Source organism: Corvus kubaryi, unplaced genomic scaffold (assembly GCF_017639235.1).
Source record: "Corvus kubaryi isolate FWS band 111438036 unplaced genomic scaffold, C.kubaryi_AGA036_p1.0 76, whole genome shotgun sequence".
NCBI classification, from domain to species: Eukaryota; Metazoa; Chordata; class Aves; order Passeriformes; family Corvidae; genus Corvus; species Corvus kubaryi.
In genome coordinates, this window is record NW_024582063.1 from 1,101,066 (window position 1) to 1,118,673 (window position 17,608).

At 36.2% G+C, this 17,608-nt stretch overlaps 1 protein-coding gene across 14 annotated transcripts in view; it reads right to left on the minus strand.

The window, feature by feature from the left end:
- Window positions 1–17,608, minus strand: part of CDC42BPA (CDC42 binding protein kinase alpha) — a 185,784-nt gene that overhangs the window by 65,783 nt on the left and 102,393 nt on the right. For 12 of the 14 annotated variants that reach the window (XM_042051582.1, XM_042051581.1, XM_042051580.1 and 9 more), the window contains exons 7-15: window positions 15,534–15,627; window positions 14,570–14,770; window positions 13,740–13,988; window positions 9,966–10,045; window positions 8,766–8,932; window positions 8,214–8,336; window positions 3,761–3,894; window positions 1,884–2,126; window positions 1,526–1,636 (exon numbers count right to left, since the gene is read on the minus strand). In XM_042051582.1, the coding sequence (XP_041907516.1) occupies window positions 1,526–1,636; window positions 1,884–2,126; window positions 3,761–3,894; window positions 8,214–8,336; window positions 8,766–8,932; window positions 9,966–10,045; window positions 13,740–13,988; window positions 14,570–14,770; window positions 15,534–15,627 (1,402 nt within the window). The remainder of the gene's footprint in view (window positions 1–1,525; window positions 1,637–1,883; window positions 2,127–3,760; window positions 3,895–8,213; window positions 8,337–8,765; window positions 8,933–9,965; window positions 10,046–13,739; window positions 13,989–14,569; window positions 14,771–15,533; window positions 15,628–17,608) is intronic. The other 2 variants (XM_042051584.1, XM_042051591.1) reach the window with 1 other exon arrangement.

Below are 17,608 nucleotides of genomic sequence, written 5' to 3' on the forward strand. Positions count from 1 at the left end.
CTTCAGCAGTGAAGTCTGACACACGAAAGCCTGGTGGAGCATTTCTGCCACAGCCCTGTTAGCTCAGAGATTGCCTTTTGCATCCCCAAGCAGCCTCATGAGTTTCCTGAGGTTTTCTGCTTTGGATTTACAGAACTTCCCACAATCACTCTGAGCATCTACTGCAAAGTGCTTCCTAAATTCTCTTTATTTAGCCCTCTGTATCCTGTTCACACTTAACCTGCCATCATTTATGGTCTTTTCTCCTCATTTGGAGAAACCTTCCTTTCTTCTTTAAATACTTTTGTGTAGGAAAACTCCCTGAACTTATCTAAGGAACCATGCAGAGCTTTTACTGAATGGACCGTGCACTATCACAACAACCACACAAGATAAGTGTGCTTACTGAATTGTAAAATATTACCAAGAAAGCTAAAATTCCCTTTTCCTCTTCTGATAGACTTGCCCTGTTGTTATAAATCAGCATATCATTTATTCTCAATAGATCTCCCATAAATTCTTCTTGCCTCTTAAACTGTCATACAAACTCTTTGCTGATAGGAAAGATTCATGGAAGCAGAAGAAATACGTTAATTTTCAGATAACAATCTGAATTCACAGCAATAGAAACTTTATTAATCCAAACTTCATATTGAATGGATTTCCTTATTCTCTTTTAGCAAAGGAAGGCCAAATAAAAGAGTGTTTGCAAAAAACCACTGACTTTTTTGTGCCATAATTTAATGTTGATAAATGCCCCAGAGAATTCTAATGAAAAAAAACTTGGTTGTTGATTTAAATTAAGACCAGATTAGGACTAATCTCACGTTTTGCCCAAAAAGTTTAGAATTACCCTACTGCATGAAACATTTGGAACAGGACTTCACTGTAAATGAACAGCAATCCTCATATGTAAATTAAAAACTTTCTCATTCAATTTTTGAGTAAGCCTAACTTCTTTAGAGCAATGCATAAAATGCTAAATCACAGAATAAAATAACAGTTAACATTCTTGGCTGCCTTAAATTTCTTCTCATAAAATCACATGCACATGTGAGAAATCTCATCAATCTAAACAAAACCTTCATGCTCAATGCTGTTCTTGGGCAAAAATGCCTCATCATCTGGCTGAGAGGCAGAATGTGCTAAAACTGTTCCTTTACAGTTACATCAGTTGACACCTATTGTGCAGGAAACACGAGGAACAACACAGCAGACAGAACACCTACACAGAAACCTGCCCAGATGCAGGTTTATCTTCAAATATTCAACCATCCTATGCTAAAAAAAAGCTTTTAACACATAAAGTTAAATACAGATTAATGGAAGCAGTGTGGCAAGACACGGTTGAGTATTAAGAAGTAGCACATCAGGCAAACGTTCATTTTTCTGGGCAATAATGCAATGCATGCCTGCATTAACATTTAGCACTGACTGAAGTGACAGACTGACAAAACCCTTTTGTCCTACATCTGAAAGCAATCAAACAGATCCAAGTCCTAGTTGACTAGTAAGTTTGCAGGTGTTAATATCAAAACAGACTAACCTTTAGCCCTTCTACTTCGCTTTCCAACTGTTTAGAGTACTGTTCACTCCTCTCTCGCAATTTCCTGTCTTTGGATGCCTCAGCAGCTGCAGCTTCAGCTTGGACTTCCAGCTACAAAAGTACATACGTTTTTAATAGATAGGATTCTTTTTTTTTTTTTTCCAAAATCTATTGATGGTTTTCAATATAAGAGAGAAATCTTCAGCATCAAACTGAACACTTCAAATTCTTAGAAAACAAAACTGGTACTGTTAGAAACAACAAACAAAAGGTTAAAGATTTACAAATAAAAAAAAGACTCAGAAAACCTTACATATAACTTATTTCATAGAGTCTAAACAGTCTTCTCACCACTTACTTCTTTTTTAAGTCTCTCTGTTCTGCGTAACTCTTGCCTTAAACTTTCTACTTTTTGCATCACCACTTCCATTTCTTCCTCCTTATCTCGGAGCTGGCGGGCAAGCTTTTGTTTTTGAGAGTGCAAGTCTGTCAGCCGCTCGTTCATCTCTGAGAACTCCTGCATTGCCAATTTCCGCTGGCTGTGTGCATCTTTCAGCTCTTTGGCTTGGGATTTTAATCTGTCACTAGACTCTGCCAGTTCCTACAGTTTAAAAAAAGAATTAAGTAATAAACCTAGAAAGCTGCAAGGCGAATTCTGTCTTTGGATGTGCATCTAACGCCTTTTCCAGAGTGAATAGAAACTATGTATTTTTTTTTATTTCATGAATGCATCTACAATACAGATTACATGCCTCTATAAATAAGGAAAGAGGCATGTTTTACACTACTGGAGTTAGTTAAACTGCATAAATGTAAACCAAGTAGGAATCTACTCCATTATTACAGGTAAACACAATGGTTTTCAAGCACTTGCATTACAATATAAAAATACCTTGCTTTCTTAATGCAAAAATGTCATTAGCATTGTTTTTTAAAAAGTACTTAAATAAATTACAAGAATCTCAAGTGTTAAATGATTAAAAAAAAAGCTTTTGCATTGAATGGAAAACTCTGCTCTATGAAAATTTTTACTCAAAAAGCTTTTGAAAACTGGCCTGCAGAATGATTTCCATACACTGTACCTTCATATCAATATTAGAGAAAGTTTCAGGCAACAAAACACTGCAGTGAATAAAAGCAATATATGATAACTATTCTTTTCAAAGAACCAGCATGAAATAACACTGCTAGTGTGTGATAACTCCACAGCACATTAGCTTCACAAAGCTTGCTGTGCCCTAGATTTGTGCCACCACACTACCAGTGAGGGACCACAACAGTTTACATAGTTCGATGATGTTCAGTCAAACCAGAGCAGAACAAAGAAGCAAGGAAAAGCAAATTTCAGGATAAAGAGAAGATCAACAGGAAAAATTAGTATTTGGCACTGCTGACATCCATGTAAATCTAAAAATGTTTCTAAGGTTCTTAAAAAGAGGTCCTAATCACTATGAGTTGGTTTAGAAGAAAGATGGTCTTTCTGGGACAAACTGGCAGCTTTCAAAATTTTAGGAGCCTTAAGGGTCAGAAGAAACAGTGTTAAACACAGCTGGCACATCAACTTTAGTACGGACTCTAAAATACTGGGCCAATATAATCATGATGAAAAACAGGTTTATGTATTTCACACCTGATTACAGGTTGATCTAATAATGAATACAAAAAATAGGCATCAAAGACAGTATGTTATAAATAAGAAAATGAGAGATCAGGGAGATACAGAAGAAGAAATAAATTCCATTATTCTTTAACAGTAGTTATTTCGAATTACTTTTCAATCTTCATATTTGGGCAATTTTTCACATCTCCGTTCTGGAAACACTTCCGTGACACAGCCTTAATACCATATTCTTCTCATTTTTCACTGTTAAAGTTTCACCCATACTTCAGATTAAATTGTCTAGGATAGTTCTTCTCTACTCTGTCTTCTAACCCCTCCCTACAATTATCACCTTAATGTGAAGCTATAAAACCTTTTTTGCAGCCACTGTGCAATTTGGATCATGGAGTTGTTCACGATCTGGAAGCAATCAGTTAGGACCACCCAGCAGTCATACAGACAACATGTTAAATAATGTCCTTTTCTTCAGGAAAAAAAGGCAGAAAGCTAAGTAGGTCATGCTACACACTTGTTATCTGCTCATTAGTTTTACACTTGAAAGTTATTACAAGCAAAATGAACAAAAATAAAACAGTCTTGAGGGTTCAGAAGAGTTGCTGACTAATTGCTTTTACCTTATTAAGATCTTCTCTCTCTTGCTTCAGTGTTTTGACTTGCTTCTCAAAAGCCTTTATTTGTCTGGAAGCATCATCCAATTCCCGCCTTGCAGTGCTGGCCTCCTCGAGTTGCTGTTCTAGCTGACCAGATTCTAGAAAAAGCAGCAGAATTTGAAATATTCTAAGGGAAAAATCATAATTCTAGAATAGCATAGCCTAGCTGCTTGAAGCCCCTTCAGTTTTTTTTCTGGTTTCCATTTAAGCACAAAATAAGGCAATTCTTCTCTGGTTTAGAATAGGGAGCAGGTTGTTTCAGCTGCCACTATCTGCTTTTAAGGGAACAGAATGAAAGGTCATAGCTTGCTGAAATACAACACAGAAAATGATAACAATTTGTCTTCTCACATTATAATAACCATGCTCTATACATAATTCTGTAATGTATGCTTTAACACAACTTATACATTTGACTTTTATGTGCTGTGATGTAATATACAATACATCTTTTATTACACTGTAATTATAAACACTCTCCCTCCTCCCTCCAATTTCCCCCAGAAAGAAACAGTAAAAATAATGGGTCACTCAAGAGCTGGCAAGTGTTCTCCTGTCGATACTCTTAAAATTAACTTCAGCTGATTTTACTTATTTCTAGTGTGAAAACCACTTGTTTTTATGTGATCTGCTTTATTACTACTATAAATAAAGGAGAACTATTGCAGCCAGTTTCTTACCAACAGTCAGTTACACACTGACAGTATATTTCTATGGCACAGTTAAATAATGTCATATAAATACCCTCAAATTCTACAAGAAAAACTGAAAATTCCTAAAATATGGCAACTGAAAATTTCTAGCGAGTGGAGGTTTTTTTTGCCTCGTAGTTTTTACTTAAAAACAAGACTTTAAAGCAAGATATATTTGAGGGTAATTTAATTCCAAGTTCTGTGAAATCACTGGACATGTTGTCTTGTATTTCAGTTGTGGCAAGTCTTCAGACCATTTGTATTTACCCAAAGAACAGGAACCCATCTATACTCTTAATGAGAGCCTTTAACTACATTTTCATAAATGTTACCCTAAGAGACTGGCTCTTGGAGAAATCAAATATAAAAACACATCCATTTTTAAGAGGGTTAATTTCTGAAACACAAGAATTTTATAAGCAAATTAATACCATTAGGTTATACCCAGAAAAATATGCACTATTGTTTTAATTCACTGACTCTTGTTTAAAATTTTAAAAGAATGCACTTAAATAAGAGATGTAACTCAAAGCCAGAAATTATTAACTGCCTCCCTTATGTAGTCTACTCCGAAGTCACCAGTGAAAAAAAGTTTATATATGGCTCTGCTGAGCCAAGATAAATCTCTCTTCTGTGCATGAACTACTTTGTTCCACAGCTCTGTTTTCTTCTTTCATTGCTGCCCTTTACATATTTGGCAATATTAAAGATTCCTCAAAGTTTTCTCCTATGTAACTTAGTGAACAAAAATTATAACTTTGACCTCAAAAATTGAAAGCATATGCTAGCTTGTCATTTCCTGGAAAACCAGATGGACAAGAAAAATGTATTTTTCTAAGCCCCCCCGGCGACACTCCTGAATTTGACACGATTTTGAGTTCATTCTTTATTACCTTTTTAAGCAGGTGTTTACTCTTACAGCTTCAGAAGAGGCAGTAAAACAGGTTAAAAGAACGTAACAAAAAGCTAGTTGTGATATAATGTGCTGTAAATGGTAATTTTCCATTTAATCACCCTAGTAGTAACTAACATTTTAGATAATATATGCAAACACTCACTGTAATGTGTTATTACATTTAGTTGTCCAAGAGATGAGCCCAAAGCATAAAAGTTCAGCTCTGCACCTGAACTGAACCTTCTTAAAATTCATCAGATCTAGTAGAAAAATGAGATCTTTTAAAGGCTATCCCGAAAACCTGGAACTAGCTCCCCTACATTTGGAAGCACTCAGACATGGCCAACACTTGGTTTGTTTCTGCATTCTGTCACTAATATAGTTTTAAAATCTATCTCAAAACCCCCATAAAATCAAGCAAAATAGAGCATTTGCTTTTTATTTTATCAAATTTGCTTGTATTAGTTACATCTTAAGGCACAAATGAGTGTTTTCTAACAAATGGGTGGATCAGACAAGGCATTCAAGTATATCCTGGCAAAGTTGTGTGGTGACTGGGGATGGGTTAGACAATTCTACAAGATATCTTCCCCATTTGATTCCATTATTCACTTCCAATCTGAACTCCAGAAGTATACATTCTGTCTAGGAATAAATACAAAAACACGTATGTGGTGTGAAGCAGAAAATTACTTCAGGAAAAACCTTCCCATTATCAACCACCTTCACCAGACTTTGACTGCTTCTCAATTTCAAAAAGGGCTAGCAATTGTGTTGGGGAATGTTTCCACGCCTTTACTATTTCTTTTTTTCATTACCAAAGGAAGAGAATGATACTTTCAGCAATGAACTAAAATCTAAGTTGCAGCTCAATAGTAAAGAATAAAATATAATTTAAAGCTGATCCTGATGCTTTTCTGTGAATGGCTGGTCTCATTCAAAAGCTGTTCTTGTAAATGTTGCTTTTCAGTGGTTCCAAAGACTCAAAATCAGAGCTAGGGACTGTTGCAGAGCAGGGGTTTCTGATCATGTTGTCTTTATCCTCATTATAGCAGCAAGAGGAGGGACATTTGGCTGGAGAGAAATTTCACAAAAACCTTTGTCTTGACATAGTGCCAACATGGCATCACTCAAACCAGAGTGATCCTCCCTGAGCTAGCTAAGCCGTGTTCCCATCTGAAAATAATGCCTATGGTACAATACAAAACTGCTGCATCACGCCAGAGCAGCTGTCCAACTGTGTATCTGTAGCAGGCTTTTTTCAGACTACACGATTTTAACAGGCTATAATCTGTGTGCTGCACTCTGCAGCTCACACATTGCTGCTCCTGCCCTCTGAGGCAGCTGCAGAGTCTAAACACATCAGCTGAAGTGTCTGCAAGTGAAGTTCAAGTTCTTCTTTCTGAGGGTGTCACTGCTGGCATTCCTGACACTTTCAGGAACTGAATGAAGTCTTGTCACAAATACAAACCAGAACAAATGGTTTTTGTAGTTTCCTCCAACCTTTCTGGCTGTTTCTTTTTCCTTTGCCTCAGGTAAATATGGCCATATAATAGAGATGTATCTACCACTACTTGTGTCTGATTTTTCACACAAAATGCAGACGTTTTCCTATTTCTGTAAGATTAATTGGATTTTCATCCGTGTTTCTCTGGTTCCAGACCTGATACCTAACAGTCTCTTGTTAATTTTCCTTAAAAAAAAAAAATCTTGCTGTGCTTCCTTTCTTCCTTTTTTTGAGATGTCTCTGCTCTCAAGATCCTATTTTAAAGACAGCATTATAGAGATGGATAGCAGGAGTGCTGTGCTATGAATCACTGTGAGAGAAAATCCCCTTTAACTTAATTCAGAACATCAAATCAAGAATACTGAATACTAGTAATTAGCCTTTAAAGTAGGCTAGAAAGGCATTAGCTAAATAGACAGCAAATGGTTCACTCATAGCTATATTCAATGTGGTTGTGCAGTATGAGCCCTCCCTCTCAAGTTCTTAAAACATGAATTGCCCAGAATCTGGGAAAGTAAGGCTGGAAAAAGATGGATCATTCCCTAAATGTCTCCAGTTGCCTCTGTAAAACACACATATTGGACTAAGGAGATCTTTGCTTTTTGACTAGTTTGGGAGTTCTGATGAAAGGCAGCATAACATTAATTAAAAAAATTAATCTCTTAAGCTGCACAGCTTTCAAAACCACTTTTCAAGCCTAAAGTATGGAGGTACTTGATAGCCAAAACTTTAGTTTTCATAAAATCCTCAAGAAGTCTCAGAAGCAAAGAAAATGGATGTTCAGTTTTGTAAGCAATGACAGTTCATTTGACAGCAGAGCTGAAAGGTGGCTCTTCTCCCTCTCATCTCCCTTTCCTCACATGCTTCTATTGCCCACCTTGTGCTGATTTATCTGACCGTAAGTTGATTAAATTCTCTCTAACAGCATTTGCCTTGTTTAATTGAGTTAATTAAATTCATGGGAGAGTTCAGGGAATGCACAGATCAAAAAGAGGCCACGCAGCTGTAGGCAGGACCTATTTTGGTGGCAGTTTTCTTTGGTCAGTTCTGCTGCTGGAAGTGCAGCCTCATGGCCCATTGTGTCCTCTCTCATGGAAAAACACCCTTCACTACTCCCTGACACTTGGACAACTCAAATTAAATTGAATTTGGAGAAAATGTTGACCTACAAAGGAAGAGTGAGGGGTAAAATGAAAAGTAAAAACAGACTGTAAAACTCTTTTAGAAAGCTAAGGAAAACTAGCATTAAAATTGGAGGGAAAAAAACCCCTTGACAAAATACAGTTTCCTGTTACAGTTTTTACATTAGTATTTATAACATACCTGTTACCTGTTTCTTCAACTTTTCAATTTCTTCTTTCAAACTTTTAATTTCTAAATCTTTGCTTGCTGTTATTGGGCCATCCACTGTTGAATACTGCAGAGCCTGCACTGTCTGGGTGGATTCTAGAAAAAGGTGGAAGAGAGAGGGACAAATTACTCCTGATATCTGAGGAAATCAGAGATACTACTGATAAATTAAGACATGCCAAAGACCCTGCACTGGGTATTCTACACTTTTTAATTTCAAACTATTAAGTGCCAGTTTTTCAGTAACTGTCAGTTGGGCAAACTAAATTCTTAGAAATTCTAAGAATGAAATGTTTTATGCCATAGTGATCAAGGTATAGTGACAACAAAGTTAGCATAAGAAGTTGCATACATGGTGTATTTCAGGCATAAAGAGTAACAGAAACCTAATTTGTCAACAGAAATAATGAACAGAATTCTTTTTTGCTAGAAAGAATTCCAGGAGGAGTATTTACTTTTTTTTCCACAGTATAAAAAAGCTGCAAGCTAATCAAAGTTAAAAAAGTGATTTTTTAATGACCATACCTTGCAGTTTTCTACTAAGCTCAAGCTTTTCCTGTTCGAGACGTCTTATTCTCCTCTCATAAGCTTCTGTTGCTAAACTATCCTCCAAAGTTCTTTGAATGCTGGCATCAAGATCCATGGAGGGTGGTCCAGCTGTCAGTCTTAGACAGCTGCGGTCTGAAAGTACACTGGGGGAAAAAAAATAAGTAGTAATGGATTTTACAACAGGCTGGTTTAAAATAGTGCTATAAAAACATCAACCAGTAAACAGTTTGGTAAGTTGTTAATTACTACGCCATTTATTATAACATCAAAGAATACCTTGTTAGTATGTGCTCATTGAAAACTGAACTCATTTTTACCTAGCATGTCTGATCTCCCCAATGTATTTTTTGTTACACAGAAGTGGATGAACTCCTGATTAAAAATCATTAGGGACAGTCTATGCTAGCCAGATAGCAAAAAGGAGCAACCTAGACAGTAAGATTACAGTAACAGTTCATTTGAAAATAGTCAAGTGTCATAAATGCTTTAAAGACAACAATCACAACAAATGGTGTGAAATTATCCCATAACAACTATGGCATGGACATGTCAGAAATGCTGTGGCTACTCATGTACCCATGCTACTACTTATGCAAATAATCCTTTTGAAGTCTAGGACATTCTAGGACATAGTCACATTCCCAGCAGAAACATAGGCCTGGATTTTCAATGGTTGTAAACATTCTTTCTTTATTTCCATAAACAACAAGGAGCATACAGGGACTTCCCTGTTACTGCTTAATTTAGCAATGGAAATGAGTGAAATAAATACAACGTTAATACCATATATCAATTAAAGCAATTTTAATGAAATTTCTTTTCAGAGTTACAGAAGTATCAAAGGGCTAGAAATAAAACTGGTTTTAATGTCTAATAAACTCCGTTTTGCCTGGGTCCACAAATCTAGCCTTAACTTTGTCATGTGCAGTTAACTTTATACATTGTCTAATAACTACCTTTCTCAGCAAAACTCCCCAGAGCACATGTGCTGACCTTTGCATTCATGTAAATTTTACCTGCAGAGAGCTCATTCTTTTGAACACAGCATTTTATATTATGGCCTAGCAACTTCCCCAATAAACCACATTCTTTGATATCTATTCAATAGGTTTCAAAGACAGAAAGTTAGAATACTCTGTAACTAGCCTACAAACAATTCTGGAACTCTTAACTTACCAGCTACTTGTATATGTGAAACCCACAAATGGTAAATGATGGCCAGAAAATGCAGTGTGGGATGGTGGAGGCATTGTTTCCTAGAAAAATAATAGTACAGTTGAGTAAGCAGTACTCTACTGGACTTAAAAGAAACAGACTTTCCAGTTTAACCATATGAGAAGTGTTAGCCATAGTATCATATTAACTATATTCACTGTCATGCTTATCTACAGCCCAAATATGAAACAGCATCAACTAAATCTATTTATAATAGCATTTAACATATACAAAAACAGAGCACACTAACATCAAAATGCTTTTCTAATGAAATAGGCTATTGTTGGAGGAAAGCAGAATATTACACATATTAGATGCCAATTTATTCCTTCTTTTTTCCAAGAAGCTCTTAGCACAAAGAGCAATGCCTTTTATTCCCTGCTGTACTCCTCTCTGCTATTCAGTCAACAGGGCTTCCTGCCTGTAGAATTACCAGCCCACTTCTCTATTTGGAGAGAACAATCAGCAGGCATTTACTAGAAAGTAGTAATACAACAGACTGTTCTAATCCCATTAGTGCTTTGACCATTTCTTCATTCCTTGCTCCTCTTTCTTCCCAGACAAAGAACTACAAACCAAGACAAATCTTTGAGTTTCTCCTCAGGCTAAAAGAACCCTGTTGTTATTTTATTTGAACCATTTTAAGTTCTAATATTCTTAAATGTTCTGTTAAAAGCCTCCTGTTTAACCCCAAGATGCAAGGTTTATGTTGCTCTGCTAGAGATGGCCATTACAGTCACCCAAAAAAAAAACCCCTAAGAAGATGATTATTGCACTGAAAGTGATAAAAGATTCTAAATTGTCAGAAAAGGTACAGAATGATTTCTTTCTAAACCCAAGCAAAAAAAAAAAATTTTCATGTAAAACTCAGCAGGAAAGGACAAGGAGTAAGACTGCATTCAACAGAAATCTGAAATTACCTTTCCAGTGGTGGCATCAGCTATATTACATCCCAACCTTGTCCTCTTAGCTGACAAAAACCTTCATGTTATAAAAGAGTTCCCAAACAACACTAGTGATATTGCTAGATTGTGTAAGTTCATTAAGCTGGGCATTTTGGAAACTAAGGACAAGACCAAATTACAAAGACTTAATTTTCCACTAAATCATAATAAAAATATCAATTATTACAGATTACTATGGTTAGAAAAGATAAAATTTTATTTCTCCTTTACATTTTGTTTTCACCTTTCATAGATTCCAATTTCAAAACTGTCTTTACAGATAACTTTAAAAATATCAAATGCATAATTGCATGATTTTAACAGCCCACATGACAATTTTTGGCTACCAGCCAGGTATCTCTTCTAAAATATTGTATCTATTGATAGTAAGGTAAGATTCTGTAAAAGAATTTGTTTTGCAGAGGTTAAGATATGTATTTCCTGCTGCTTGTGTGAATTTAACTGTACAACCATGCTGAGAAAATTATAGCTGAATCTATCGTATCTCTGAATGAGGCTACTAAACCAAACAGTTAAAAGCTAAAACCCAGCACAACTTAGGCTGCCTCAACAGCACAGTTTTGCCCTTTATGCTTGTGTGTATGCTCAACATACTTTTTAAATTTCATTATTATGTATATAATTTTTCCATGGGACTACGGTCTCATTCAAAGTTCAGGAAGAATAACAATCATGGCTTTTCAACACTGTCTTTTATCTTCAGCATTGGGTTTTCCTCCTTTACTCTATGCAATTCAAATCTTGCCAAGAATTTTTTTAAAAAAAAGAGGTCTCGTGGGCTTGTCTGTGGCGCTGACCTCTATAATAGCAGTGCGAGTATGTGGAACTTCCTCAAAAGATAAGTATGAAATATGGAGGAGAAAATACCTCCAAGTCATATATAAGGAATTTGAGGCAAAGCAATATGAAATACAATGTCCACCAGTCAAAGCAAAAATGTAAAATATTCTCAGTCGTGCAATGCCTTAGGCTACGTTTTTTCAGCAGGTCTGAGATTCTAGGTGTGAAAAGAAATGGCAAGAAAATAACAGAACAAAACCTTCAGATGTTTCAAATTAGGAAACTGAAAAAGAAGCTCTAGAAACTGGCATTCATCTCTCACAGTTCAGGGGCATTGCTTTTCACCCCCAAATGTCTAAAGCAAATTTAGAATTGGACTCCATTTTCTCAGCTGAGAGTCCAGTAACTCAGCAGAGGAGCATTCTTTCTTCACCTGCAGCTCCTTGTTTCTTCATGACGGTAAAGCATTCACACTGCACAGGCACAGTATGAGAGCCTCAGCTGGGAGACTGGGCTCTAGAAAGGAGGAGTGGTGGAATGGACAACATTAAAATGTGTGAACAACCTCCAAAAGCTATTTCAGCTTCACAAACAAAGACCTGCTATATACAGCAACCACTCCAGCCACTTGATCCTCATAGCTGTTGTTGGACAAAATAATATGCAAACAGGTATCTGAAGACTGTATAAAAAAGTTTTAAGATAAAAATACTTTAGTTGTGAAAGGAGGTGGAAAGATCAGATGCAAGTGAGGAAAAAAATGAAAAGAAGGCAAGTCATCCTATGCAGCTACACTGGTGTAATTTGCCTATAAGGAAAAGGGCTCTGAGATTTAATCAAAGATCACAGAACCATTTAGATTGGAAAGACCTTTAAGATCATTGAGTCCAGCCATTAACTCAGCACTGCCAAGTCCATCACTAAACCGCCCTCCTAGGCACCACATCTACATGTCTTTTATATACCTCCAGGAATAGTTGACTTGACCACTTTCCTGGGAAACCCTTTTGGCAAAGAAATTTTCCCCAATATACAAACTAAACCTTCCCTGGCTCAACTTGAGGCCATTTCCTCTTGTCCTGTGGCTTGTTTCTTGGGAGAAGAGACCGACAAAGTGTTTTAGTCAGTGTTTTCCATATTTTAATGTGTACTTGGAAGAAAGGGAATGTAAATAATCATCACCTGTCTGTATCAATTCATGTTGCCTATCTCTTATCTGCAGCCCCAGAAAACTGAGATGCACATGCAGTTCAGAAAACAAAAGTAAAAGTGGTGAAAATGCTTTACCTCCCATGTAAACAGCAGGTTTCTGCATCTTTCAACAGAGACACACACAAACACACACAAAGATATTTCCAAGGAGAGAACACAAGGCATTCCTCCAATGCTAAGACATCTATCATCTGTCAAAGCTCCTTTTCAAAAGCATAGAAACAGAAAGTCTGGTAAAATCAATAGCTGCAAAGCATTTGAAGCAAAGGTAAAAATATTTTCTTGTTCCTTTAGAAATGGCTGTAACATTTCTCCTCAAAACTCAAGTCAGAAAAAAAGCTAGAAAAATTTAGCAGAAACAAACTGAATGGAATCCAACACCGATACGAGCAATTAGAGTAGAGCAATAAAATACAGTAAAATGCAATATGCAAACTTACACTGAGTCTTAACAATGCTCTGCTAGAAACAGTCTTGTAGACCATCTGCATGTAAATCTATTATTCTTTATAAGACAGGGACACTAAACTTGTCACTGCAACAGATGTACATTAGCTGAAGACATGTAAAGCTACAATGAATTTACAAAAGTTATCCTTACGTGACTGAGTTTGGAAGACCAGCCTTCAAACTATGAAAGTATTCCCTTCACAGTTCTTCAAAGCAGCACCTAATTGCTATTTATGCAGAACACATGAAATAAACTGCCTTTTACGTCCATTTCGTTACAAAGTATGCTGCAAAGGCTGATTCATCAAAATGTTAATTGTATACTTACAGAGTTTTTTAAGCAATCATCATCCACATCAAAGTTTGATGTATCAGTAGGGCTGCTGACTTCTGGGATGTAAGGTGCCTCACAGTTCCTAATGTTGTCCCAATCAATCCCAGCAAAAAATGGATGGTTCTTAAAGTCTTCTATTCCATTTTGTCCAAGTCGATGCTCCCTGCTACAAATGAGCCTTCGGATGAGGTCCTTTGCACTTTCAGAGACATCTGTCACTTGAGCAGGAAACTGAAACCTCTCCTTAAAGATTAAAACAAGAGGAAATAGTTTATTACCACGAAAAACTTGGAAAAACTAACTTCTTAGTGAAAATCATTATGTAGAAAAAGAAATGTGCAAATACTCCAGCTCTGAAATACATGCACTAAGGTTTCAAGGAAAAGACTTCTGCTAAGGATAGAAACTATTAAAATTTTTTTGTCTTCTAGTTTTTCTTCTTTATTTAAATTTCTCTTACACTACAGCTGTTGAATTCTACAGCTACCTCCATGTGGAAGAACATTTCAGAATTTTCTGCATAAGCCAAGGAATGGGTTCACCAGAAGAAAGTAACACAACAGGATTGAAGCAATGTAGCCAAGATTGACTCCACAGAGTGAATTAAAATCCATGTTTCCAAGCCCAGATTTTACGTTTTAGCTTTATCCCAAAGCAAAGCCATCTGCAATCCATAACCATAAACTTACTACATGGAAACATATTTTTTGTTCTATATTTATGAACATTAACATAATTAGTACATAAAAACTTATTTTTAAATGTGTCTTCAAGTTACCCCATTATTAAAAATTAGCTTAGAGACAGACAGAAAATGCACTAACTTTGTGGTTCATTATTTTCCCATAGGTCTCCACCAAGGACTCAGCATAAAAGGGCGTTTCTCCATAAAGCATTTCATACATGCAAACGCCCAGGGACCACCAGTCACACTCGGGCCCATACTTCCCTTTTCCATCTTCCATGGCCTGCAAGATTTCTGGAGAGATGTAGTCTGGTGTTCCAACTGCCACTGAGGATTGGACCTGGAGAAGTTACATGTTCAGGATTAAAATCAACTTTCATCATTACAGACACTGTGGTACTGTGCCTTTATATATAAATTCAGCCCAGCATTCTCGTTGTAACAAAAACAACTAAACACAAACAAAAGCTTCTAAATTCAGAAAGAAATACTTAAGCATCCAAGGCACTGCATGCACAGGGATCCCAATAATATACTTTTGCTAAACTATTATCAATATTTAAAAATAGATAAAGGAGAAAACTGTCAATTGTCAGGATTAGAGCCAGTAAGCAATTACAGATTAGGTAATCACATATATTAGGTCAAATGCTTTGTAGCCCTCTGGGACATGATTAAACATACTGGAATTACATTCTAGTCACACTTACTGCATACTGTGCAAATTTAAATGTACTAGTAGAACATCATCACATTCCAGTATCTCATCCTGCTCATACTAAAGCTTACATTTTCAATAAAGATTAGCGCTCAAAGCTTAAAACTGAGAGATTCATAGATCATAAACACCTACTTGGCACTGACAGCACAGCTTCTCTTTATTTATTCATGAGTTGACTGTATGCATCTAAAAAGTTTCTAATATACTGCAAATCCAAGCAGTCTACAGTCGTATTTTCAAGAAAGGTAGTTACATACCAATGCCATTTACAGTTCCATTTCATTTGACATAAGGCACTTTTCCCCTTTATTAGCATGCATTTTGTGGCTACCAAAGGACTGAAGCAAAAATATTTAGGAATGAATCATTCTTTCTAATTTACCGTTCCATCTTCCATCAGCTTCAGACAAGAACCAAAATCTGCTAATCGAATATGTCCATTCATATCCATCAAGATGTTGTCTGGTTTTATATCCCTGCAATTAAACCAATTTCAGAATTAGTACAAAAATGTATTGCATAAGATGTATTCCAAGAATCAACTCTGCAAGGGTCTTTTCATTCAAAACCTGCAACCCATCAGTACATAGAAGACAGTCACTCGTGATATGGTGAAATTTGCACTAGGGACATTTCATGACAGGGGCTGTAGATCAATCAAATCATACAATGCTTCTTAATTTTACTAAGAATTGTGTAGTTAAATTCCTCTCATGTCTCAAGGGTAGACAGGAGAATCTTGCTTGCTCTGAGCTTTTGTATATAAAACTTGTAAATCATCTGAAGAATTTTAGTAAAGCGGTCTCAAGTGGAAGATGCACGCTTATACTAGAGCTGGAAAACAACCCCTAGATTTTACAACAGAACAAAGGCCAATGAAATCCTGAAACAGTTAACACATTTTTAGATTTACTGTCTTTCACTGACATTCTTCTCTCACGTGCATCTCGGTTCACTCTGTGCATCTGTCATACTTCTGCTGAAATGATCGTTGTACGCACTACTGCAGCTCTGCTTGCCAAACTCTGGCTGCCTCATTCAGGTCATGATGCAGATGGAAATATCCTTCTAAGCAGGCAACATAATAAAATACTCCTTATATTGTAAACTTGACCTTTTTTTTGTCCCAGGTTTTTCCTAAGTGTACTGAAATACAGGTAGAGTGTATGTTCCCACTGTGCAGATGAGTAGGATGAAAAAGCATCTATGTTCTCTCAGTTACCAGAGGGGTAATTCTTGTTCAACTTATAAATTAGGTTCAAATGTTGAAATTTCTTTTCTGTTAAGTATAGGTCTTAGAAATATACATAAGCTACATTTTAAAAACATATGACATTATTAGATTCTTATGTTATCCTTATCTATTATATTCATAAGTTATGACTGCATAAATAAAGGTCTACGAATATTTTCTCAGTTAACATTTACAAGATATAAGAACACAAACATGTGATATAAGAACACAAGATATAAGAACACAAAATGAGTGATTCCTGACTTTGCTTCATTCCTCAAACTACTTATAAAACGAATGTCACCGATTTCTTGGCAGACAAATCTCAAAATATTCATAAGCTAAAATGTTCACATTGCACCTGAGAGCAAATATTGTTGTTTGTGTTTTGGTGTTTTGTTTTTGTTGGGGTTTTTTTCCCCCAAGTAGAAATTGAGTTATAGACAATGCTTACTGATAATTTGTAATGGGAAAAAAATTAGAACCACACCTTGAACAACATTTTAGAAGCTGTGGCATAAAGGTGTCACAGTGTCACACACTCAGTGACAATTAACACAGTAACCGTTCGTTGTTTGAAAGAAAAGTACTTCCTGAATTTGTGTTACTCAAAGACAAGCAAGCAGAGGCCCATGCTGAAAAGCACCTTTCAAATATGCAGAAATATTTCCAAAGTAGAAAGCAAACACTGCAAGAAATCATACTTTCACAACCTGCAACGGAGCATAAAGACAATTCTTTACGAAGTAAATCAGGAGAAATAACCGAGTCCATTCTCTTAAGACCATTCTTCCACTCGATTTTTGCTGACACTGGATATGCCAAAGAATTGCAGCCTCCAGATTGAGATAGTTTTGTTTGTTTTGCATTCACCCACCAAAAACATTCCTTAAACAAGCTTCTAAATAAAAACAAACACATGCCATTGAGACTGCTGGAATTACAACTTCAGTTTAAAACACTTTGCAAAAACATGCACCTAAAATCCAGTTCCTCCTAGAAGCTGGACCTAGTTCAAGCTAAACAAAAACATGAGTCACCCTTGAGGCTCTATTTATCCATGTTCTATCTTTTAATATATTCCCAAGGGAAATAATAATAACATTAATAATCATCATCATCATCATCTCAACATCTCCCATTCAATCTCACAAAACAGCAGAAAACATGAAAAATCTCATTGTGTTGTCAACACTGTGCAAAACCAAACCTGCAAACAGTGA